The 23,811-nt window shown below is 48.5% G+C and overlaps 12 protein-coding genes across 12 annotated transcripts; 5 read left to right on the forward strand and 7 right to left on the reverse strand. All coding sequences in view use genetic code 12, as the record gives it.

The window, feature by feature from the left end:
- Window positions 1-218: 218 nt before the first annotated feature.
- Window positions 219-1,445, forward strand: ERV46 (Erv46p; the record flags this gene model as incomplete). The annotated part of the gene is made up of 1 exon (XM_025481044.1): window positions 219-1,445. The coding sequence occupies one exon, from the start codon at window positions 219-221 to the stop codon at window positions 1,443-1,445; it is 1,227 nt and encodes a 408-aa protein (XP_025335344.1).
- A 362-nt stretch (window positions 1,446-1,807) lies between these two features.
- On the reverse strand, window positions 1,808-2,596 carry CXQ87_002539 (mitochondrial 54S ribosomal protein mL46; the record flags this gene model as incomplete). The annotated part of the gene is made up of 1 exon (XM_025481045.1): window positions 1,808-2,596. One exon carries the CDS (start codon window positions 2,594-2,596, stop codon window positions 1,808-1,810), a length of 789 nt encoding a protein of 262 aa, XP_025335345.1.
- A 610-nt stretch (window positions 2,597-3,206) lies between these two features.
- On the forward strand, window positions 3,207-5,231 carry CXQ87_002540 (Nrd1 complex RNA-binding subunit; the record flags this gene model as incomplete). The annotated part of the gene is made up of 1 exon (XM_025481046.1): window positions 3,207-5,231. One exon carries the CDS (start codon window positions 3,207-3,209, stop codon window positions 5,229-5,231), a length of 2,025 nt encoding a protein of 674 aa, XP_025335346.1.
- Window positions 5,232-5,373: 142 nt separating this feature from the next.
- Window positions 5,374-7,376, reverse strand: YME1 (i-AAA protease; the record flags this gene model as incomplete). Its single annotated transcript, XM_025481047.1, has 2 exons — window positions 5,374-5,415; window positions 5,442-7,376. 2 exons carry the CDS (start codon window positions 7,374-7,376, stop codon window positions 5,374-5,376), a joined length of 1,977 nt encoding a protein of 658 aa, XP_025335347.1.
- A 1,034-nt stretch (window positions 7,377-8,410) lies between these two features.
- Window positions 8,411-9,517, reverse strand: CXQ87_002542 (uncharacterized protein; the record flags this gene model as incomplete). The annotated part of the gene is made up of 1 exon (XM_025481048.1): window positions 8,411-9,517. The coding sequence occupies one exon, from the start codon at window positions 9,515-9,517 to the stop codon at window positions 8,411-8,413; it is 1,107 nt and encodes a 368-aa protein (XP_025335348.1).
- Window positions 9,518-9,653: 136 nt separating this feature from the next.
- BRN1 (condensin subunit) lies at window positions 9,654-11,825 on the reverse strand (the record flags this gene model as incomplete). Its single annotated transcript, XM_025481049.1, has 1 exon — window positions 9,654-11,825. The coding sequence occupies one exon, from the start codon at window positions 11,823-11,825 to the stop codon at window positions 9,654-9,656; it is 2,172 nt and encodes a 723-aa protein (XP_025335349.1).
- Window positions 11,826-12,370: 545 nt separating this feature from the next.
- Window positions 12,371-13,312, reverse strand: CXQ87_002544 (uncharacterized protein; the record flags this gene model as incomplete). The annotated part of the gene is made up of 1 exon (XM_025481050.1): window positions 12,371-13,312. The coding sequence occupies one exon, from the start codon at window positions 13,310-13,312 to the stop codon at window positions 12,371-12,373; it is 942 nt and encodes a 313-aa protein (XP_025335350.1).
- Window positions 13,313-13,392: 80 nt separating this feature from the next.
- CXQ87_002545 (1-(5-phosphoribosyl)-5- ((5-phosphoribosylamino)methylideneamino)imidazole-4-carboxamide isomerase) lies at window positions 13,393-14,214 on the forward strand (the record flags this gene model as incomplete). The annotated part of the gene is made up of 1 exon (XM_025481051.1): window positions 13,393-14,214. The coding sequence occupies one exon, from the start codon at window positions 13,393-13,395 to the stop codon at window positions 14,212-14,214; it is 822 nt and encodes a 273-aa protein (XP_025335351.1).
- A 248-nt stretch (window positions 14,215-14,462) lies between these two features.
- On the reverse strand, window positions 14,463-15,386 carry CXQ87_002546 (DNA-directed RNA polymerase II core subunit; the record flags this gene model as incomplete). Its single annotated transcript, XM_025481052.1, has 1 exon — window positions 14,463-15,386. The coding sequence occupies one exon, from the start codon at window positions 15,384-15,386 to the stop codon at window positions 14,463-14,465; it is 924 nt and encodes a 307-aa protein (XP_025335352.1).
- Window positions 15,387-15,988: 602 nt separating this feature from the next.
- Window positions 15,989-16,357, forward strand: CXQ87_002547 (uncharacterized protein; the record flags this gene model as incomplete). Its single annotated transcript, XM_025481053.1, has 1 exon — window positions 15,989-16,357. The coding sequence occupies one exon, from the start codon at window positions 15,989-15,991 to the stop codon at window positions 16,355-16,357; it is 369 nt and encodes a 122-aa protein (XP_025335353.1).
- Window positions 16,358-17,768: 1,411 nt separating this feature from the next.
- Window positions 17,769-20,306, forward strand: CXQ87_002548 (uncharacterized protein; the record flags this gene model as incomplete). The annotated part of the gene is made up of 1 exon (XM_025481054.1): window positions 17,769-20,306. One exon carries the CDS (start codon window positions 17,769-17,771, stop codon window positions 20,304-20,306), a length of 2,538 nt encoding a protein of 845 aa, XP_025335354.1.
- Window positions 20,307-20,384: 78 nt separating this feature from the next.
- Window positions 20,385-23,168, reverse strand: GYP2 (Gyp2p; the record flags this gene model as incomplete). The annotated part of the gene is made up of 4 exons (XM_025481055.1): window positions 20,385-21,448; window positions 21,496-21,720; window positions 21,747-22,226; window positions 22,271-23,168. The coding sequence occupies 4 exons, from the start codon at window positions 23,166-23,168 to the stop codon at window positions 20,385-20,387; spliced, it is 2,667 nt and encodes an 888-aa protein (XP_025335355.1).
- Between the last annotated feature and the right edge of the window lie 643 nt (window positions 23,169-23,811).

The following is a 23,811-nucleotide window of genomic DNA, read 5'->3' on the forward strand; positions in this document are numbered from 1 at the left end:
AACCTTCCACTACCCATTCACCCACCAACCCAGCCACTGAAACCAACGATGAAATTTTCATCTTCTCCCACTCTCCCCAAATCCAAAACTCCCCCATCTCTTAAAAAACCCAACTCTAAAATCAAACTGCCCTCTGTTCCTAGGAGGTGCGTCGGTGCAGACCTGTTGATAACACACCTCGATATTTCACCGGTCCAAACCACACAGTTTCTCCATCCATGTCCCGCCCCAGGCTCATTTCCCTTGACGCCTTTGCCAAAACCGTCGAGGACGCACGTGTCAAGACCGCCTCTGGCGGCATGATCACCCTCGTCTGTGTTTTCATTGTGCTTCTTCTCATCAGAAACGAATACTCTGAGTACACCTCCATGGTGGTCAGACCGGAGCTTGTTGTGGACAGAGACGTGAACAAACAGCTTGATATAAATTTGGACATCACGTTCCCCAACGTGCTGTGTGGCGTGTTGACGTTGGACATTTTGGACAACCTGGGAGACCTTCACTTGGATGTGCTTCAGTCTGGCTTTGACATCTTCAGAGTGCTTCCGCTGGGCCAGCAGGTGAAGGACGATCTTCCAATCATGTCTGGTGTGGAAAAGTGGCAGGAGACTTTGAAGGGCCAGCCTGGCCAGGCGTGTGGCTCTTGTTACGCTGCTGTCGACCAGACAGACAACAAGTACTGCTGCAACTCGTGTAAGGACGTCAGACTAGCGTATGCTGTGAAGGAGTGGGCTTTTTACGATGGCGAAAATATCGCCCAGTGTGAGGAGGAAGGCTACGTTCGGAATCTCCAGCAGCGTATTCGTGATAACGAAGGATGCAGAGTGAAGGGTCTGGCCAAGATCACCAGAATCTCCGGAAACCTCCATTTCGCTCCTGGCATCCAGATCTCCCGTCAAGGCCGTCATTCCCACGACATGTCGTTGTGGCGCAAGTACGACAAGTTCGACATTGACCACATCATCAACCACTTTTCGTTTGGAAAAGACCCCTCGGCCTCGCTTAAGCTTGCCCATCCTGGCGAGCACAACCAGGCGCCTTCCATTGCTCCTTTGGATGGCCATAACTTTAAACAGGGCAAGAAGGAGCACGTTGCGCTGTACTTCCTTTCGGTCGTTTCCACTCGTTTCGAGTACCTTGAGAACAGACAGACTGCTGAGGAGACGAACCAGTTTTCTGTGATTACGCATGACCGTCCAGTCGTTGGCGGTAGAGACGAGGACCACCAGAATACCATGCATGCTCGTGGAGGTGTTCCTGGTGTTTTCTTCCACTTTGACATTTCGCCCATGAAAATCATCAACCGTCAGGAATATGCCAAAACGTGGTCGGGATTCGTGTTGGGTGTGATTAGTTCCATTGCTGGTGTCTTGACGGTCGGCGCTGTGCTTGACCGTTCTGTGTGGGCTGCTGAACAGGTGCTCAAGGGCAAAAAGGAGACGTAGAGGAGGTACATAGATAACCAAAAGTTTAGTATTCGAGAGGTGTCCAGCGAGGGTATAGTACTCGGTATTTAACGAAAACTGAGTATCGAGTTGAATTGTAGATGTACGATTTGGAGGTAGTAGGGCCTTTATAAGTATTTGTTGATTATACGGTAAAGTTTGACAAACCACAACTACATCTAATCGTTACATTCACAAATCCACATCATCTCAAGACGGTCCTTACCCTTCCTCAGACGATACATCTATATTTCTGAAATCAAAAAGGAGAATCTTAGATTAGCTCCCAACGTCAATCCTACAAGTCCCTCCCCATCTTCGTCGTATACTCCGGTGACAAATGTCTATTTACACGATTATGCTTATATGTCACTCAACAAGTGCTCCACCTCGCTGTAGTACTCCTTCTCCAAGTGCTGACCAACTTCCTCCTTCGTCAACCACAAATGCTGAAGTGGCTTCTGCACATCAAAAGCTCCCGAAAGAAGGTGCAGCTTGATGAAAAACAGCTTCTCTCCAGGGGAGTTATGCACATGGCAGGGCGTCTTGGAAACATTGAAGTAGTTCAACTGCTTTCCAGCAATCAGATAGAGGCCTTGCTCAGCCGTTTTATGTAGAGGCGACTCGCTGACGGCGAAATTGGGGAAGTTCCATTTCTTACCGTCCTCACTCACCAAGAGGTATAGCGTTCTGGCGAGCTTTCTTTCCAAAGAAACCAAGTCGTTGTTCTTGTCGGCCTGGGTGATTCTGGAATTGGGAATAATCTTTCTGGAAAGAGGATCCACCTCCTTCAGCTTGTCGTCGTAAGTCTGGGGCAACTTGACCTCCTGCTTGAATCTTCTGTCTCTGTTATGCATCACATCGGGTCTACCTCCGACAAATTCCACCTTGGGGTTGTTGTAAAAAGGTCTTTTGTTGAGTTCACGGAACTTGAGTTCGGCCACAGTACCAGGACGGAACCAGAACCACTTGGGGAAAGTCCACATCAAACGCTTCCACAATTCCTTCAGGTAACGGTAGTACTGTTTCTGGAAAGCAGGCTGGTCTGCCGTGATGATGGGGTTTCTCAGCAAAAGGAGTGTCAGCCTGATGGCTGGAGCTGCGTCGGTGGAGTAGCACCGAAGAGCACTTTTGGCTGGAGCAGTTAGCATGGTTTTGAAGGTAGGTGGTTTAGCTGAAGATGTATCGAAATTTTCAACCGCGGGGTATATCTGGGCACGCCAAGGGTAATTGTGAGTACGCCAAAATGAATGGTGCCAGTTTGGAGCCCAAAGAGATGATGTTTAACTAGGTTTTGATGCGTATATGATATCTGATTATTCCCTGACAGTGGCGGTGCCGTTGGATATGGGATGGGTGTACTGCATAGTAGTGATCTGGGTTACACCCAAAGGCGGCTCACCCGAGCAGAAACTGTGCTTCGATATTTGATAATAGCATAGGGATGTTCACTTCGTCCATATTCAATGGAAACTAGTACCAATAACTGGAGTCTCTGTCAAATCCGAGGTATAGAAATTTGTTTCACCTGCATATACCACCGGGTCGTGCGCGTACCCAGACACCTATATATATAGTCACGTCACCCTGAAATCTTCTCAACAAAGTACCAACCTTTTCCTGCCCCCATCCCAATCCGTCCCAGTGGATCCCCACTCGTAACTGTATCTCAGCAACTTAAGCTGCTAGTAATAACGTAAAGAGGGCCTCCAGAGCAAGAAACTTGCTCAGTAGAAGACATCACTTTATTTAGTTGTAAAAATGTCTGCCGTGTCGGAGTTTGAATCCATCCTACAAGAATTGCCTACCATCAAGGCACCAGGTGTTTCTGGTTCTCGTATCAAGAAACTTACTGATCTCGCCGTCAAGAATGTGGCCGAAGAATCCCAGCTTGTTCAGGCCTTGTACAACAGTTGCAAGGCCACCCCATCTTCCCATAAATTGGGTGCCTTATACGTTGTGGACTCCATCGTGAGAGTCTACAAGGAAGAGGCCAAGAAGAAGGGTGAAACCGTGGATTCTTCAGCTCCAGAAGGTACTTTTGCTGGCGGTGTGTTCAAGATAAGTGAGTTGATTGAGTCCATCATGGACGATGCTATGCTGTTGCTGGTTGTTCCAGCCACTTCTGTTAAGATCTCCAAGCTTGTGGATATTTGGGAACGTGCCCAGACCTTCTCCCCTGCTACTTTGAAGGCTATCAGGGACAAGCACTTCCGCTCTACGACTCCTCCTGGTAGTCCTCCAAACAAGAGTGCTCCTGCTCCATCCTTGCCTCCACCTCCTGCTGCTGCTCCTCCAGCCGCTGCTCCAGCTGCATCCAAGGAGGGTGATTCTGGAAGTATTTTGCTGGCTTTGGCTTCTTTGGCTAAGAAGACAGAGACCCCTACTCCTCCAGCAACTGCATCCCCAGGTACTCAGCAGGCCCCATCAGCTAACAACCAAAACGCTGCCAACATCTTGTCTCAATTGTCTGCCCTTGCAGGTAGCAGCCAGAACAACGGCCACTCGCCTGCCGCACAGCATCAGAACATTCGTAGCCCAGGTTACCAGAATGCTCAGGCATCACAGCCACCTGCTCTGCTTCCGAACCTTCCAAACCTTCCTAACATCCCTAACCAGGGCCAAGGTCAGGGTCAGAACCAGCAGATCTTCAATATGTTGCAACAGATGCAGCAGAACCCAGGTGCTTCTCAATCACCTCCTCCTTCTCAGCCACCAATGCCAAACAATGGTTTGCCTCCTGTGCCAGGCATGCATCAGCAGCATCAACAGCAGATGCCTCCACAGGGTCTTGGCTACAACGACCGTGGTGGATATCCTCAGCAGCAATATGAGAGAAGAGGCCGTGATGATATGGGCGGCTACCTGAGAAGAAACCGTTCCAGATCGCCACCAAGAGGTCACGGAAACAACGGTTTCAGTCCCAACCCACCTCAGGAGAAGTCTCTTTCTCATGGCTTTGCTCCTTATGAAGGTGAGCGTAACGTTCCTGGTGCTCCTCACTTCCGTCCTCGTAACGTTGGTTTCGACAACTCTATCCCTCAAGGCTCCTTCAAGGTCATGTCAAGAACCTTGTTTATTGGTGGTGTTCCTCGTGGAATGGACGAGAGATCTCTTGCCGGCCACTTGAGGCCTTATGCCGAGGTCCAGTCTGTCATTCTTAACAGCGAGAGAAAGCATGCTTTCGTCAAGGTCTACTCTAGAAAAGAAGCCGAAGCTGTTGTTCAGTCTTTCAACAAGGACGGTGCTTTGCCTTTGAGAACTCGTTGGGGTGTTGGTTTCGGTCCTAGAGACTGTTGCAACTACCAGCATGGTGTCTCCATCATTCCAATCGTTCGTTTGACAGATGCTGATAAGCAGTGGGTTGTCGACGCCGAATGGGGTGGAACTGGTGGCCAGCCTCTTGTCACTGGTATTGTGATCGATGAGCCCGATATCGAGATCGGAACTGGTATTTCTTCAAAGGCCATGTCCAAGAAAATGCCCACCAACTCTACGAGAAACGGACCAAAGTCCAACAGACCAGGTGAGTCCGAAGACCAGTATGTCAAGACTGGTATGGGTGCTCGTCCTGATTTCAATGGTTACGGCAACAACGCTGCCAACCCATTGTCGGGTTTGTTTGCAAACCTGCCTCCACAAGGTTTCCCTGGCCAGATGCCAATGCAACAAATGCCTCAGCAGCCTCCTCAGGGTTACCCTCCACAAAACTACGGCAACCAGCAAAACCCTAACTTGGGTGCCCAGCTCGCCAACTTCTTCCAAAACGGTGGCCAGCAACAATAATAATGATCCCATGAAATGTTCATTCTTTTATATAGTAATCTACAAGAAAAGTCTTTGTCTGTCATTGTAGTTTCTAGCTTTATATACATTTTCATTGCCTATACAACATCGTTGATGCAAAAATAATTTTGTTTGTGTGGTATTATGCTTCAGCAGGGATAGGAGCAGGCTCATTGATGACCTCCTTCCTACCCCGTCTGGAGTTTTGACGATAGTATTACTCATCGTCTTAGGCTTGTTGATCGACTCACCCTTCACGACCTTTTCCATCTCGTCTCTAGTTAGCGTCTCGTACTCCAACAAGCCCTCTGCGAGCCTTTGAAGCTCGAGTTTTTTGTCTTTCAACATCTGTCTTGTTCTCTCCTCAGACTCAACAAGAAATGTACGAACCTCGTTGTCTGCCATCTCTTTTAGCTTGGGCGACCAAGAGTCCCAGTCATCACTCAACCTGACGGGACCAATCTTGTCACTCATACCATAAGACGTGACCATAGCTCTGGCCATGCCTGTGGCGCTAGCCAAGTCAGAAGAACATCCACTAGTGACGTTATCGGCACCGTGAATCATCTCCTCGGCAATCTTACCGCCCATGCAAACATCAAGTCTCGAGAAACATTCTCTCTTGGTCATGTCAGTCTTGTCCATCTCTGGAAGCTGGAATGTGACACCAAGCGCTCTGCCTCTTGGTAATATCGTAGCCTTGTACAATGGGGTAGCGTTTGGAGAAAACATGGCCATGATAGCGTGGCCAGCCTCGTGATAAGCAGTGTTTTTCCTAGACTCTTCCGTAATGACCATCTTCTTCTTGGCAGCACCCATCAAGATCTTATCCTTAGCCCATTCGAAATGGCTCATGTCAACGGCAAGTGCTGAAAGCTGAGAAGCGTGAACGGCAGCCTGGTTGACCAAGTTCATCAACTCGGCACCAGAGAAGCCTGGGGTTCCTCTAGCGATGATACTTGGGTCAACATTGTCGGCAGTCTCAACGTTCTCCATGTGGTGCTTTAAGATATCAACACGGCCACGCACGTCAGGTAACTCCACAATAACCTCCTTGTCGAAACGACCAGGTCTGGTCAACGCCTTGTCCAAAGATTGCGGGAAGTTAGTAGCACCAATAATGATGATACCTTCACTCTGTGAAAAACCGTCCAACTCCACAAGAAGCTGGTTCAAGGTCTGCTTAGCGTAGGCTTGGTCCTTAGGGTTACGCTTTCCTCCGATGGCGTCCAACTCATCAATGAAAACAATGGCAGGAGCCTTCTCTCTGGCCTGGTTGAACAACTCTCTGATACGCTTGGCACCCACACCGACATACAATTCGTCAAACTCCGAACCGGACATGAAGAAGAAGGGCACCTCGGCTTCGCCAGCAGTAGCACGAGCAAGAAGGGTTTTACCGGTACCTGGAGGACCCGTCAAGAGCACACCCTTAGGCAACTTACCACCCAAAGCGGTGAACTTGGATGGGTCCTTCAAGAACTCCACAATCTCCTCGAGCTCGGCACGTGCCTCGTCACAACCACAGACGTCCTTGAAACGGACGTTAGAGCGGGACACATCGACGGACTTGTCGGTGACCTCAGACGACCTGAAAATGGTGCCGTTCTCCAGCAAGAAGTTGAAGGCGTTAGACGCCCCGTAGGTCAACAAGGCGATAGGTATAAGCCACTTGAGCCATTTGGACAAGATGGTGAAGTTTGACTCGGAAACAACCACATGCACAGGCTCGTTCCGAGAGCCAAATCCCAGGGAAAAGCCCATGTTCAGCTGAGGCGTAGCACCCATTTGTGCTGCCACCAGTTCAGCCTTGGCTGTTTGTCCCATTTGTTGAAGCGCCTGGATGTAGAGCTGAGTACATTCTGGATTGGCGCCGATGCCTTGAGTTTCGTATCTCTGGACCACGATCTGAGGGTAGTTGTGTTCCATAAGACGCTGGTAGAAGTAACGCTGGATGTCGGCGTTTGCCGGGCTGGCGTTTGCAGATTTCTCGATCTTCAGAAGCAAGGTGGTGGCGGTGGAGGCGAGACGAACGAGGCCCGGAGAATAACGGGTCCATGTTCGGGCGAGCGGAACCGCCCGTGCCGCCAACGGCATAGCTAGCGCTGAGCTCCTTGGGAGGATCCGACAAAGGGTAGGGAGCATGGTGGTGATTGAAGTTGAGGTTTGCGTGAAATGTAGGCAGGTCGTGTGCGGCACATAAATGCCACCGGGTTGGTGATACCACGGTTAAGAGAGGCGGAGGTTAATTTTAATTACATGGCTGGTTTACTTGAGGGCTGAGTATTCTGGAACTGATTTTGAAAAGTCAAAATTTGGGGTGTGGGTGGAAAATGCCAGAACCGAGGTTGATGTTGGGTTAGGGTGCGAGAAGGTTCCAGGACCCAAGGTGTGTTGCTGTGGCGTGACGCTCTGGTGGGAATAATTATTAAAAAAGTGATATTTTGGTGGGAAGGCTATTTTGGCGAGATAAAGCGGTTTTTATTTTTTTTAGTTATGGCATCTCAAGAAACGGCGTTGGAGAGCGGAATCGGGCCGTTTGCAGCCATTCGGCGCACCGTCTAGAATTGGTCTGATGAAGAAAGGCAAGGTCTCGTGATGAAACAGATTCTTGTAGGAACAGTGAAATATTCATCGATACTTGAGCTGAAAATAATCGAAAAGTCAGCTTCATATTTTTTGATGGTGGTTTAGGTGAAATGACATCATCGCCACTGGTTATCTGATTGACAACTCTGACCCTTCTTTATTAACTTCATCCTTTTAAGTAAGGCGAAAAACTGATTTCAATCAATGACAGAAACCTCTTTTTGATCTTCGGTCTCAAGATCTGATTTCCAAAGGGCTTTCCAGATCTTTGGGTAAATAGTGTGGATGTGAACTCTCAAGGAGCTCATTCCTCTGTTTCAATTAAATCATCAAATCTTGGATTAATTTCCTTCCCTTCCTTTAATGCTCCCAATAATCAAGCAAAATTTGATTTCAAGAAAATGTGATGTCTGGCCAATTCCGATTACACATCTCGCTAGTATGAGCAGATTGGCTGCGAAATAGGAAAGCTCAGTACTTGGCGTGAAGTCCACACGATTCATAAACATACAATCCTAAGCTCATTTCCAAAAAATCGACTCATTCTACATCGCTCAGAAATCCTGACCTTATATTCATCTCAGTGTAGTTTACGCATCGTCCTCCACATTCACAACAACCTTGCCGTTAGCCTTGTTCGATCCAAGACGATCGTACGCCTTATCAAACTCCACAAACGGATAGACGCTATCTATGGTGAGCTTCACCTTTTTGTCTGCAATATACTCCTTGCACACTTTTTGCCATGGATACATGGACTTGAGCACCGCAGCAAAATCGTAACTGTAATCCAACCAGCCGACTTTGCTCTCCAAAAGACGCTTTGGAAGACCGATATTGTTCCAAATGAGTTGAGCCGTTGTGGGAGTCGAGTAAGAGTATTTAAAGTCTCCCGAAATTGTCACGTAGGTGCCTCCTTCTTTTCTTCCAACTAGAATGTTCAGCATCTGTGGGAACAAGTCGGAATTTCCGGCACAATCAAAAATGACATCAAACTTGCCCTTCATACCCACGAGTTCAAGAACTGGGTCCAAAATCAGATCCCAGGCTGTGTAGTCGATCCACGTGTTACCACCGAGCAGTTTGACCAAGTCGACCGACGCTGGTGAACATGTGGTCACCACATCTTCAAATCCGTAGACGTTCTTTGCAATCTGAACACAGAATTTGCCAACGGAAGTACCAGCACCAAGAATAAGGATTCTGCGTTTCTTGTTCTGCTTTTGTATCTTGGTAAACATTAGTACAGCTGTGCCCAAGACCAACGGGTACGACGCGGCCTCTTGGAAAGTGAGGCCCTCGGGGAACTCATGGATGCTAGCTCCTGAAGATGTCGCAGTGTCCATTAAAGCATATTCAGCGAGAGTTCCTCGGCCGAAGACCTCTTGAAACATACCACAGACTTTGCTTCCAATCTTGACGCCAGTGTTCTTCTCGGCTTCGGCACCAATACCGACGACTATACCCGAGTAATCATAACCAATGCCTTTGGTTTTATATGCGAGTGGAGCTGGTGTGGTTTGCTTGCTGACAAGATCAACAGGGTTCAAGGCAGCACACTTGATCTTCACAAGAACTTTTGTTGGGTCAACCACATAGTTGCCGTTGGAATCCTTTTCAACGTTCAATTGATCTTCCTTTATGAGCAAGGGACTAGCGGCACTGGTGAACTGAACAGCTCTGAACTTAAGCGACATTTTAAAGACGATGATGGAAAAAGTGGCGAGATGAAGAAGTTGATCGGAGGCTTCCTCAATATGCAATGCAGGATATGTAAAATGCGGGGGTTAATGCACAGTGGTCCTAGGAATGCTGATATTCAGGAAATGCTTTCTAGAAGCCTGTGATTCGTAAATCATCGTGATTGTCATTGGACGACAAATCAAGCTTGTGTTCGTTGGCCAAATGGAGAATGCAAATAAAACAAAAACTTGTAGAAAGATCCTTCTTCTCTTCCGGCTTGTACATCTTGCCGATCTTTTGAGCGACCTCAGTGAAGTCCGTCTCGATCTTGACCGGGGTTTGTTCCTTTTCGGGGGTCTCATTGTCTGCAACGGGCGCCTCAACCGGTTCGGGCTTAATTGCCTTCCAAAGATTGTCCTTAAGGAGCTTGATATCGACCCTTTTAGCCACACGTGAAAAATTGACATACTCTGGACGGGCTCTACGACCCTCGGTAACGAACTGACTTTCAGGCTTCAGCTCTGCGTTAGCCAGATCTGCACCTCCAAGTACGTCATTGAAGTCAATATCGCCGTAATTATCGTAGTCTTCCAACTCAGCTTGATGAAAGGACGCAGCAAGTTTCTCCTGGCGCTCCTCTTCTTCCCTTTCTTGTTCCTGTTTCTGGTATTCGCCAGCGAAGTAGGCTTGATCAGTGTATGCAGCCTTTTCAAGAACATCGGTGTCATTCCTAAGCAGCTTAGCTCTTCTAGAGAAGGTCACTATAGATCTGTCTGGCTTGATGAAAAGTGTAACCAACTTCTTCGAATTAAACTGAATGTCGTCCGGTAGGAGGTGATAGTTGGTTGTGTCGATGGAATCTGGAGATCGTAGTATAGGTGCTGCCTTCTTGGCAGGCTGGAAAATATCCTCGATGTAGTCCTCGTCTTCATCTTTGAAAAAGTCGATGGTGATTTGCTCCTTTCTCTTACGTTTTGGTTGCGCAGTATCGGGTTGTGGAGTAGTGGCACGGGATTTGTTGCTGTTAGGCGTGTCAAAGTTTTTGTGCTTCTTGAATGCCGCCACACGCCAATGCTCGGGACCCCTCCAGGTATCTTTCATGGTTTTGTCGAAGTAAGACATCAACTCTTGATCTAGAACATGGCCGGTGACAACCTCACTCTCGACTGGGACTTCTTCATCGTCTGAAACAGGCGCTTGCGCTAGCTCAGCATCCATGTTTGCAAAATCCATGAAATGACCATCTTCAGGCATGTCGGGCATATCAGGCATATCTTTATCGTCAAGGCCGAAATCGTCGTAAGCAGGCTGCTCCGGTTCCTCATTATCCTGGCCCGCACCTTCGTCGTCTTTTCCAAGTCTGGAATTGACATCGCCAAGGACACTTTTGGCGTTACCGATGTCGTTGAAAACAGCTTCTAGTTCTGGCATGGTGGGCACCACAGTAGCCGTTTCTAGTTCATCATCATCTTTCAATACAAGCGCTTTCAACTTTTCCACGTCAACTTCGTCCAGACGAAGCTCGAGATCCTCCAGAGGGGCTTCGTATTCTTCTGAGTCTTCAGTTGTTTCCCGAGGGGCATTTGTTGTGGCGTCAAAAACGACCCGCATAGAAGCATCTATTCGAAGAGTATTGAGCAAAAGCGACTTGATACCACCTTCATCGAAGTCGGAAAGGGCCTTCTTGAAAAGCGGGTCGATGGCCAATTCCTGGTCGAGCTTCTTGATACGAAGAGCCTCCTCCAGTAGCAAGGTAGACTCCACTACCCTGTTCACACGCCTCTCTTTCCTCAACGAAGCTGGGTCCACATGCTCACCATTATCTTCTTCTTCCTCCTCTTCTTCCAAGGCCTCATCTGACTTCTTCTTTGCCAATCCAGAAAGCAACTTTCCTGTTTCCAGAGCGACTGACTCCACTCGACTGGAGTAGATCTTCACACACCCATCTAGAGTAGCCGAGGCACGCTGAAAGTTGATATTATCTCCGTCTTTAATCACGTTCAAGTCGTAAAAGTAGTCTATAAGCGCAAATTGCCACGAGTTCTTGGAAGTGATCTTGTTATCAGTGGAGAGCTTGATCCACTCCTCGAAGTTCGACATGATGGTGTTTTTGTTTTCATGGAAATCAATGGCATCTTCTGCAAATGAGTCGTCCTCCGCCGCCACGAACATGTCTCCTCGGCTCACATGACGGCTTCCAGATACAGATCTGGCTCCAGAGACGGTACGTCCAGATACCACTCTTCTATTAAGATCGTATTTCACAGACAGCCGGCCACCCGAGCCCTGCATGGCACGCTTTTTCGGGAGCACAGAGGCCATTTTGTATGATTTGTATTTGTTGTTGTGGTGGTTTTGGAAGGATGGAGTTGTAGTAGGTAGATGTGGAGGTGTTGATGTTTGTTTGTTTAGGTTTCGCGCAGATCAATGGTTGCAACGGTTTGGATGAGATGGAGATGGAAAACAGGTGTGGGCGAGTGAGACCATAAAAATGGATCCAGGAAAATTATTGACGGCTTTGAAATAAATGAAATATGTTTTTTTATCGTTTTGTTCTGAGGCGAGTTTGTACTAGGATGTAATGCAACACCTATTACACCCTGAATTGACAGGGAACTGATATGTCAAACTGAGCATACAGCGCTTTGAACCTACAACACTTTGATATTCCAATTGGCCTCTCTATTGACCGGTAACTAATGTACATAATCTATGAGCGTTTTTGCCCTCGTCGATGCAATGTTTGGCCCTATGAGTGTTGAATCATCATCAAACTGGAAACGCAGCTCAGACATATATCTCAAAACCCGCCAGATTCTCCAGAGTTCAATGATTCTTGCCTTCTTCACGCCTTCAGCATTACCTGCTCACCGCCGCCTCCGCTTATTATTGATTCTGCTGATCTCCTCAGGCGAGATATGCAATCCGTTTCTCGTCGACTTACCCACCGACTGAATCTTCAAACCACGGTCTCTGATTCTATTCTTCTGCTTCTTGCCCACACCAAGACGATCACTGGATGCAGTGGCACCCTTACCCAGCTCAAGCTCTCTAAGCTGACCCTTCTTCACCTTGGAAAGCACAATACCGGCCTCACGAGCCTCTCTCTCATAGTCAGCCACTCTACGCTCACGAGCACCAATAATGCCTTTTCTCAACTTCATGGGCATCTTTTCAAGCTTCTCTGGAAGACCTTTTGTGCGTGAGTTTGTTGCCGAAGCTGCACGAATACGCTGATCAAGAATACGTCTCCTGGCATTTCCCACTGGAGCCTCGTAGTCGATCGTCTGCATCGTCAAATCAGCACCAGAGTGCTCCATGTTGTGTGCGAGAATGTGGGACTCGCTGAGGAGTCGCTGAAGCTTGAGATCATTGTCCAAGTTTTCTGAATCTTCCTTGGCCGCCTGGGCCTGTTGTTTCTTCGTGAGTTTCTCTGCTTCGGCTTTGCGTTTTTCTAGCTCAGCTAGGGTTGGAGCCCTGCCTTTACGCAAAAGCTTCTTGTCTGCTTTCGATGCCTGTGTGGGTATGTGGTTGTCTTCTAGCCTGACGACCTTGGGCTTGACGTCGTCCTCTGACTCCTCCGATTCCGATTCCGACTCTGACTCTGACACATCTTCATCTTCATCACCAGCTTCTTCATCTTCACTGGCAGACACATCCTCACTATCACTGTTCTGCTCATCCTCATCGCTCAGCGACTCCACATCCTTGGACTTATCCACAAACCCCATATCCTCGAGATTCCCAAACTGTTTCTCGAAGTTTCTCCGCTGGATCTCCAACGCCTTCATGTAGTCATCGTCGCCCATGCTGGTGTGCAAAGAATTCGAGTTTGACTTGAAGATAGTACTACTGAAGATTTCGCGATGCTCATTGCAACTACTACACCATGACGAGATTCAGAGGATGCATTGATATCCATGCAGGCCAGGTCAAGCAGATTGTGGGCGGCACCTTGACAAAAGACGACGTTTCCCCTGCCGACAAAGCCGACGAGAACTTCGTCAGCACGAAACCTTCCTCATACTACGCTCAGTTGTATAAGGACCATAATGTCGAAGGATGCCATGTGATCAAGCTCGGGACGAATCCAGCCAATGACGAGGCAGCTGCCTTGGCGTGTGAAACATGGAAAGACCATCTCCAAGTGGGTGGAGGCATCACCATTGAAAATGCTCAGAGCTGGATAGATAGAGGAGCTAGCCATGTTATAGTGACGAGCTGGCTTTTCACGAAAAATGACGAGGGCTACGACATTGACATGAAGCGGTTGGAGGATATCTCGAAAAAGGTTGGGAAAAACCGTCTTGTAGTGGATGTGAGCTGCAGAAGGGTCGTGGAAGATGGAAGAGTTGCATGGTACGTTGCTACGAATAAGTGGCAGACGATTACCCGGTGCAAATTGGACTTGGCTTTGTTCGAGAGACTTGGCCAGTTTTGTGATGAGTTTTTGATCCATGCTGCTGACGTGGAGGGTCTCTGCAAAGGAATTGATACAGAATTGGTGGAAAACCTCGGTCTGTGGTGTCCAGCCGGTTTCGAAGGAAAATTGACCTACGCTGGCGGGGCCAAGCTGGCTCTGGATTTGGAGTTGGTAGAAAAGCTCAGTAACGGGAAGGTGGACCTCACGTATGGCTCATCGTTGGACGTTTTTGGAGGTGGTCTAGTGAAGCTTGACGATGTGATTCAATGGAATCAGGAGAGGAAGTGAAGGAGTCAATGGAGTCGATTTCCTGACAATATATAAGAAAATTGCAACCCCATGTTGAACTAGATTTGTAGAAACGTGGCTTCCAGGATATATCACCTTGGACATCAAGAATACCTACACCCTCATAACATAAATACATCTATTCTGTACCTCTTTTTGCGGGAGCGCCAGAGCTTCAATTCAGCTAACATCACCCCTGTCGTTGCCACTGCCCGTCTCTTCTCGGCTATATTACATGTTATACACTTTTACCAACCCAGGTTGCCAAAACCCTCGCCGTAGGCGTACCCGTTAGCCGGGGAGTTGCCGGCGCCTGGCGAGCGGCCGTATGTGGTGAAGCCTCCGGCAGCGGCGCTGTTGGCCTCCACAGTGTCCTTGTTGAGCTCCACGGCGATTCCAGCGAGCTTCAACTGCAACACCTCTATACTGCGCACCACAACCTCGTTGGGAGCCAAGTTGCCGACGGTTTCAACGTCCATGTAGAAGTTGGCAGGCTCGGCCTTGTAGTCGAAAGGCGCCTCTGGATCAGGCGCCTCTTCCCACTCGCTGTTGGCCAGTTTGGGCCACTCAGCATCAGCATCCTCCTCAAACCAGTAGTCTGTGTGCTTCAACTTGTTCCAAGGGTCGTACTCGAAGCCAACGGCGGCACATGGCGACCATTTGGCGTGCTCCTTGGCGATACCCTTCTTGGCAATACATGTTAGACGAAGCTCCTGGTGCTTTCTCAACTTACAGAGCAAAGGCCCTCTCTGAGCCGGGTCACGGATGACCGGATCACCAAGCTTCAGGCCGTTGTGGAACTTGGCCAAATCCAGCGCATACACGTTCATCGTCAGGTCACTGTCACACTTGGCTGTGAGCTCGAGCTTGACCGAGCAGTTGGGACAGTACTGGTCACACGTGCAATCTCTAGAGTAGGAGAGGTTCTCGATACCTTCGGAGGTCAAAGGAATAAGACCCAAGCGGTGGGTCAAAAACTCGTCTGCAAGCACCGATGTGTTGACATCGATCTCGACAATGTCGATGGCTAGGGTTGGAATTTCCGCTAGCATGGTTCTCCTGAGGGAGTTTGCCGCCGCAAGGTCCACACCCTTGAGGATGAAGTCCACGTGATCCCGTTCAGTCTGTCTGATGGTGACCCTGGGCCCCTGGTCTTCCGTGTCGACGTCCATGGTGTTGTAGTGGAGTTGTGCGGTGAAGATTTGTTGATGCCTGGTGGACGGGTGTACTGGTGGAAGCCTGGGTTGGGACCCGGGTTTGTTGTTTGTGGGAGGGGTGGGGGATATTTTGAAGGTGGATTTATTTTTTGCTTGTAAAATAACGCCTTTTATTGAATGGGCTTTTTCTCGAGGTCAAGGTGGACTTTGGTTTGTGGTCTGGTGGTGGGTTTAGTTGGCTGCGAAACTGTAGAAGCTAAGGTGGACCATGATGTGGCAGTGATACCGTTCAGTGTGATGAGATTATAGCATATAAGGGCTCCTCCACTCGATTTATCATGAATAAATAGTCTTCATTTAAAGAATTGGAATTGCTGTCGTTTGAACTGTGTATACAGTGATTACCCATCTGGTGAGTGTTGCCAGTGAAGCACACATATCGAACTCTAAGCCCTTGACCTACTTACAATTCAAATTCATTGAATCATCCATCGGCGTCTAATCTTTTCATCCTTTAATGCCAAAAACAAAAAAAACCCAAACTTCGAAAATCTCACATCTTTCCACCCTCACCTTCCCATACTACCTCAATTCGCACCATCAACTCTCATACCACCATGAACAGACCACCCAAGATCCCCATACCCGACTTGCGCTTTGAACAGCTGTTTTTGCGTTCTCTAGACGCGTATGCTAGTGCTAGCGTCAAACCCTTATCTGACGCTGAGCTCCAAAACGTCGATGACGAAGCTGAAGACAAGGAAACCCAGCTCAAGCCTATTGCTCCCATCACACCAGGAATTGTTGTATTAGCCGTTATCAAGGATCAGATCCTTATGCCGCTTCTCCAGGGCTTTTTGTGGAGCGGCTTCTTACTTATGGTCCGTCCAGCCTTGGGATTGGTAGTTGCCAGTGGACAGTCAACCGGTAAATGGTTCTATAACTTTCTAGGCCTCGGCAACGCCAGGCGCTATGCAGTGAGGTAGTTACTGGGAGCCTTGTAAAGCAGATGATGCTATTTTGGAAGACAATCGGGGTTCAGTTGTTGTCAAACAGCTAGTTGACTGCACGGTCCCTGGAGAAAGCCAGAGGCCCTCTGACGCAAATCAATGAAAATCAAGGTTTCTGTTTCGTGGTACTGACGTGCTTTTTGTCCATATTGGTGATGAAATAGTGTCGCCATCCTGACTTTCAGCGTCCTTACGGCTTCACGTCTACAAGGGTATAGCAGTGATGGTGAGGGACTCACTGACAATTCTGTGCTATTCCCTTCAAGCGTTCGGTATCCCGATTCTTCTTTTCAATCAACACGGTGGCACTGCACTATTAACTTGAAGGGGGTCTCCCACCTCCTTGAGCATTTAGACGAAACACCAGGACGCGGACGTCTAGGGCCTGTGAAAGCTTTTGCCTCCCTCTACTCGTGGCATTTTCTGTTCCTTTTGCTGCTTGGAAAAATCGGAGCTTCTGATACCGGGATCCCCACTTCCCATAAACACAAAACCTTGCAACAACGTGAACATCAAAGACAAACAGTATGGACGACCTTTTATAACTATTGAGCGACCCATAATTCAACAAATAGGAGCAGTTGCGGAGCTTCAGTTGCCCCCTGGACTCACGGTACATACATAACCTACAAATACTAACACCCACCAGGCAACAACTTCCCCTTGCATCACTTCACTATACACATCAAATGGCAATCCAGTGAATTTGCCATCTTGATCTCTTCCGCTACACTGCCTCTCTGCCCACTCTTCATAATCTCCACCACCGTCCGCACCTTCCAGAACATCGTATATTACACAATGACGTGTTCCAAACAATGGCAGATTCGGCAATTTCCCCAGAGCCCAAACGCCACACACCAACACCAATTTCCCAAAACACTAAAATTCTGTGTTAGACGCTATACTTGCCGCCCCGCCTGTCAAGATCCCATGCGATCTCTCGCAGCCGCTGGATCTGCCAAACCAGCACAAGTTCAGAAACCGACGCCATCCCACAGAAAACCCAAAAAACAAAGCAAATCCCAAAAATAAAGTCAAAGCTTTGTTTCTGACTATCCCAAAAAAAATATCAACAAACTCCCAAAACACCACATCCACTTACACCGTCTGCCTCGTCAATACGCCTATCGGCAACTCGGCACTGCGCCTGCCCTGCACCGCAAAGCTTCTTTACGTCAATGCGGCGCCTACCACAGTAGACCACACCTCCTCCAATTTTCCACCATCAAAGGCATCCCTGAAATCAATTTCTAAAAATTTCAAATCTCGTCCTTCAATACCCCAAGTGTCCTGCCCATCCCCACTGGTGCCCCTACCAACCCCGGTCGTGCGAAAACCACCAGACATCATAGACAGCATTGCTGCTCACCGCAACTACCCACCAATGTTCAACAGGAGAAGAACAAGAAACCTGGTCTCCTATACGGGCGTCGGCTACCTGGCACTGGGCCATCTGCCCGACAATGGTGCCATGGCAGCCGCGTTGACTATAGGCAAAAAGCAGCCTTCAGCAGGCAATGGACCCCAGAAACCACCAGCCATAGGCTCCCTGGGGCTGCTTTTGAAGAGACTGCCTTCGTTGCAAAGCAACTCCATTCGCTCCACTAGTACGCCGAAACACGGCAGATCTGGCTCTGTTTCCAGCGACAGACACAGCTTCGCCCCTAGGATGGAGTACTCTGTGGATGATAGCTTCACTGATTCCCAGATCGAGGAGATGGGAAGAGACGCAGACGCCCACTACAGCAACAGAGCACAGCTTCAGGACCTCAAGCTCACCCACCTGCCTCCAGAGCCCGTGGTGAAGATGGTCAAGAAGTATGTGCCCACGCCTAACGGTATCAAGGTGGTGGAGGTGCCTGAGACCTCCATGAAGCAGGCCATTGCGAGAAGCAATTCCATGAGACTGGGTCTTTCGCTCAGCAGAGCGGGCTCCATGACCGCCAGAACCAACTCTCTCTCGCGTGCACCCAGAACTTCTTCGTTGACGAACCAGAAGAGGGTGACATCCAAGAGGTCCACTTTGGCAGACTCCAAAATTGACGAGAGCTCTGAGCTCGACACCTCCGAGGAGCGCCGGGCCGCTGCCGAGTTGCAGCGTCAAATTGACGAGGAGAGGCAATTGGCTGCAAAGTTGGAGGCTCAGCGCAAGGAGTACGAGAACCTCAAGAAATTGAGAGATCAAAACGAGAAGCACAGAGCCGAACTTGAGCGTCTTCGTGAGGAAGAGGAGTCCTACTCTCGCCAAACCTCCCGCCAGACTTCGCCTAGACCGGAGGAAAGCATTCCTACCAGCATTGCCAACAGCCTCGATGCCCCACAGCCTGTCAAGCCTCAGGCACCAACACTCAATGCTCTTCCAGACGACGCTCCACAGGGCCAGTCCACTGACGATGAGGATGTGCCAATTGAACCAGTTCCATTTGCTGTTGACGAGTTTGAGCAGAAGAAGATCGGTAAAGACCCTGCCAAGTTGCCTGCTACTGTCAGCGATAACGAGGACGTCACCAGCACCTACTCTCTTGATGACAGCAGTGTCACTCACGCTGTAACCGCTGACGATGTTGACGAAGACGATGTCATTGAGAACTACGCCGTGTTGACTGCTCCTAATATCAAGGGCCAGGAGGACGAGTTTGGCATTGTGGAAGTGCCAAATGAAAGCAACTCTCCAACGTTAGCCCAGCAGGTCAAGTCCAGACTCAACAACAACACCAATGGCCCAAGTGCTAACGGTAAGGATAGTCTTGTCTTGCCTGGCTCTTCCAGTGCTTCGATCTCCGAGTCCACAACTCCAAAGTTTGATCCAAAGCCTGAGATCATCAACGATGAAGCGCAACTTGAACATCTTACACAGCCTGCGGTTCCAGCTGGCTTAGCCTCCTCCATAAAGAGTGGCAGCAGCAGCGATTCTAGACCAATTAAGTCCGCCATGAAGAACTCAAGGTCCAATTACGCCTTGAACAATAACTCTAATGCTAATGTTAGCCCCGCTCAACAGGCCTACTTGTCCTTGACCACTGCTGAAAACACCAGACTTAACTCGAAATTGTCGTCTGGCCAGCTTATCGATTCTGATAGCCCTAGTGCACACAATAGTCATCCTGGTCCACCACGTTCTCCTGTCAATCCACAGAAGTTTGCTGCAGCAACTCTTCGGAAGAGTCAGAATCCACAGCCGCAGCAACAAGGTGGTCTTGCTGATCGTTCATTGAGACCAAGGACTACATCTGATGCATCAAACCGCCAGTCCATGGGTGGTGGAATGAGCAGCCGTACATTCAAAACGAACCAGCCACAGGGCTTACCACCACATCCATACAACGGTCCAAACTACCAGTCGCCAGCAAAAGCCAAGGCGGCTGAGTTATTCGCTAAAGCTAATAATAGACCTGCTTCAACAGCGCACCCTTTGAAGAGGGAGTCATCATTTAACAAGGGCTCTGAAGGCACAAAAGCTGAGAGCAGCACTCCGCACCAGCCTCCCCAGAGAAACGGCAAACATCGTTTCACTCTTAGATCAGAAGGAGGACATCAACAGGCTGCACAGCAAGGAGACCTTACCTCAGCAGCTGCAACTACTGCTCACACCAACATTCAAGAACAAGCTCAACAACAGGCACAGCAGATTGTTCAACAACAACAACAGCAGCAGCATAAGGACCAAAGAGGTGGTGGTGGCTTCAAAGGTTTCAAATCCAGACTCGCCGACTCAGACGATGAAGACAATGTTCGTCCTCCCTCATCGGATGGTGGCTTCCGTTCTAGATTCCGTGATCTGGAAGATCAATCTCATGGAGGAAGTCAAGCACAGCAGGCTACCTTTACGACTTTGAGAGAACCAAAGGCTGAACCTGTCCCTGAGGAAAAGAAACCAAAAAAGAAAAAGAAGTTCTTGAAGAAACTTTTTGGAAGGAATTAGATGCCCTTTCAATTCTTACACACGCTAGATTCAATAAGATCGTACGTTTAATCAAACATCTATTTTTCTCGTTAAATATCATGTCTCAAACTCAATGAGATTTCCGTCATTATTTTGCTTTTTGCGATCCTCCGAAGCTTCAGCCTTCTTGAGAGATTCAATCCTCTTCTCTTCCTCCTTGGTGTCGTTGACAGAGCCAACCATGACCTGTGCCTCAGCTCCAAGGACAAGATTCTTATCGTTCTCGTCGATGTCGATAACTCCAAAGTCATCATCTCTTTCATCCTCCTCTTCTTGTGCTTTGGAGGACTTACCTGACTGTACAGACGAGTTGTCGCTATGCTGAGGTGGTGTAGCTTGGGAGTCCATACGACGGCGCACCTTCTTGGCCACCTCACGTCCATCAGCGATAAGTCCATCAAACATGTCTCTCAAGTTACGCATTGTGTTCACCTTGGAGTCAAGCGGCTTATCAATGTGGAACGATCCACGGAAGGTATCGCTGAAAAATAGCTCGTAAGTCTCATCAGCTAAAACAACCATCCTGAAAGTAGGCAAATTTAGGTAAACGGGAGTACTAGGGTTCAATGCAGCATTACTGGTGATTGTGTTATCGATCTTGAGTTCCTCGATCAATACCTCTTCATCTTCAACTGGTTGAGCATATTCAAATGCTCTTTGGATGAAGGTGCTGGCTGCAGAAAGATATCTCTCGAGTTGCATATTTTCAATTCTCTGCTTATCGAGGTCAAACTTTTGTGGGATTTGGATACCCTCACCATTCGGATTGCCTGACTCTTTTTGTTGCTTGTAGAGCTCATCGGCAATGGCATTTTCAATGGCGGTCTCCGTAAGAGAATCTAAAAGGAGACCCTTCTTCCATGGAGATGTGATGTAAAGCAAGTCTTCGGAAATAGTCAAAATTCCCTCTCGGTCAACCTTGTCATCCTTGCTGTAAAGTGAAAAGAAGTTGGAGATGGACGTGAGTAAGTCGGGCTCTAAAAGCTTGTTCAAACCAACCACAAGGTCAGCCAATGATAGGGAACCTTCAGACTTAGAATCCCAGTTATCGAAGAGTCTTTGAAGGAAGGCCTCCTGTTTGGCAGCGTCGTCATTGGTTCCGTCTCGACCCAATCGCAAATCTGCTGCATGAAGATTTTGAATGCGTCGAAATGCATTTCAGAAGCACCTGTGCCGACCGTGATGGTGGAGGTGACAATAGAATAGAATCTGTCATAGAGTAACGAGATGTCGGTCTGTGAGAGGTTTGCGGTCTTTGGCAAATGTCTCAACTCCGTCCTCTTGACAAAGGTGGTGATGCTCAGGAAGATGGTGTTTCTGTGCTTAGCTCTATGTCTCTCAATGACCTCCTCATTGATCACCGAGAACTCTTTGAAAGCCGTAACCATAAGCTCTTGGAATTTCGTAACCAGACTGTACTTGGGTTAGGGGCGTTAGGGTGAGCAGACTGATCCAAGGTGAGGAAGTACTCCTTGAGGATTGAGACAAATGTTCCATCGTCCTCTGCCTTCAAAAGCTCCTCGCCATTAACCTTGAGAATAGCCAAGGCCACCTGGAAGAGAGTCTTAGGGCCCTGGAGAAAGAACACATCGAGAATTCTGAATGCAAACACCAAAGGCATGGAGGTCAAGTATAACGAAAGGAACCATGGAAGAGAAATGACGGACAACTGAATGTCGTATTTCGAGATGTGATTCCAGAGCACGGGCATGGAGTTCTCCACAAGTGACTCAAACACTCTTTGATCAAGCAAGGTGCCGTACATGGTTCTCGAGTAGTAACCTGGAACCACACGATCGATCAACACATTAAGACACCAGAAGGCCTGTTCCTCCGACATGTAAATAAGCAAAGCCGCCACCACAATATTCATGGCCTGGCAGTAGCCGATATCGGGTTCTTCCACGAGTAAGCCGTGAGCACTCTGCGTAATCTATCGATACCCTCCTTGTCCTGGTAGGCAGCGTACTCTGGTAGCGATCTATTCAAATCCTTCTGGATCTCCTCAATGGCCACGGACTTCTTGCCCTCGTTTTCCTTGAGGAGCGTCTCGTACTCGTTGGTGTGGTCCAACCTAAGGTAGATGGAGCCACAGCACAACTCCCAGATCTCGCCTCTAAGCCTATTCGGAAGGCCCACACGTACGAGCTTGTAGAACATGGGCGTCTTGATAAGCGACAAGTTGCGGCCGTCGACCCGGAAGAGGTCAAACCACAACTTCATCTTGGTCTTGTCCCTGTTGGCCTTAGCGTCACCAGGGAACTTGAACTTGACGCCCAAACCGCCGGGCGGCATATGTTCGACCTTCTCGTTGCTGACTTTGTTCTTGGCCAAAAGGTACTCGGAGTAGCATGTCTGGATAAATGGCGGAAGCTTCTTAACGTTGGGTAAGTTCTTCTTCAAGGACATCTTCAACTGCAGCGAGAAGCGCTCACTCTCAGACCGCAAGCCCACGAGGTAGATCTTGACGTTAATCCGACTGTGCGTGCCAATGGACAATGCAAAGCCGTAGGAGCTGGTAGGAAGTCTCTCGACCTTCTTTACCGTGCTGAGGTGAATCACGAAGGAGCAGTTTCTGCGGTCGAAAACGTCCCGAAACACAAGAAAGTGCTGGGTTAAATAGATCCGCCCCTGCGGATACAGCACATTGTAGGCGTCTCTAGAGTTTTCTGGTTTGCAGCAGATCTCCACCGCCAGCTCGTCTAGAATCACCTCTCCGTCCGGAAGATTGTGTTCTCTGCAAAAGGCCTCGTCTCTAGACAAGCCATTAGCCGGGGCCCTGTCCAAAACCTGGTTGAACGTGTTGACGGCCTTATCTTTGAGGGCCTCAAAGAACGCCATTTTGGGTTACTTGAAGAAGACAATTGAGGTTTGGCTGTTTAGTCTTGGTTGATGCAAGTCCTTTTGTTTGGTGCACTGGTCCAGAGACGCTTGGCACACCGACCACCCGGTCGATCCAGTGAATGATTCCTTGATTTTATTTGATTGGTCATCTTTTGTTACTTGTTAAAGCTGGATTTTAAGAAATAGTTTCCTTTTTGCCTGGTTATTTTGGGAAATTGGGTGTGGGTGTTTTCGCTTATCGGCTATTTTCGGCAGAACGTTGCAATCTGGCCGCACAGGCACAAATGCTTAACTACCGCGGCGTACTATTTATATAAGATTTGTGAATGGCCCGGGACGTTAGATATGAATTGGAGATTTCGGTTGAAGGAGAATTGGTCAATTATGAGAGGACAAACCCGAATGATTATATGGATCTGAGATTTTTGACTGCCGGTTTTGGAAGTTTTGGTGCTACCTCATCATTAGAACGCTTGATTTTCACCTCACTTGATGAGAGTGGATACTCGATAGCGAAACCAGAGTTGTCTGCCTCAATCGCTTTATTCTAGAATCTATCAAGTCGAAATAGCTCTTACTTGATTACTTTGGAGGAGTTCTATGTCCAGAGTGGGAGCATGTAGTTGAATCATCTCTGCTA

This window comes from Candidozyma duobushaemuli, assembly GCF_002926085.2.
Source record: "Candidozyma duobushaemuli strain B09383 chromosome Unknown B_B09383, whole genome shotgun sequence".
NCBI classification, from domain to species: Eukaryota; Fungi; Ascomycota; class Pichiomycetes; order Serinales; family Metschnikowiaceae; genus Candidozyma; species Candidozyma duobushaemuli.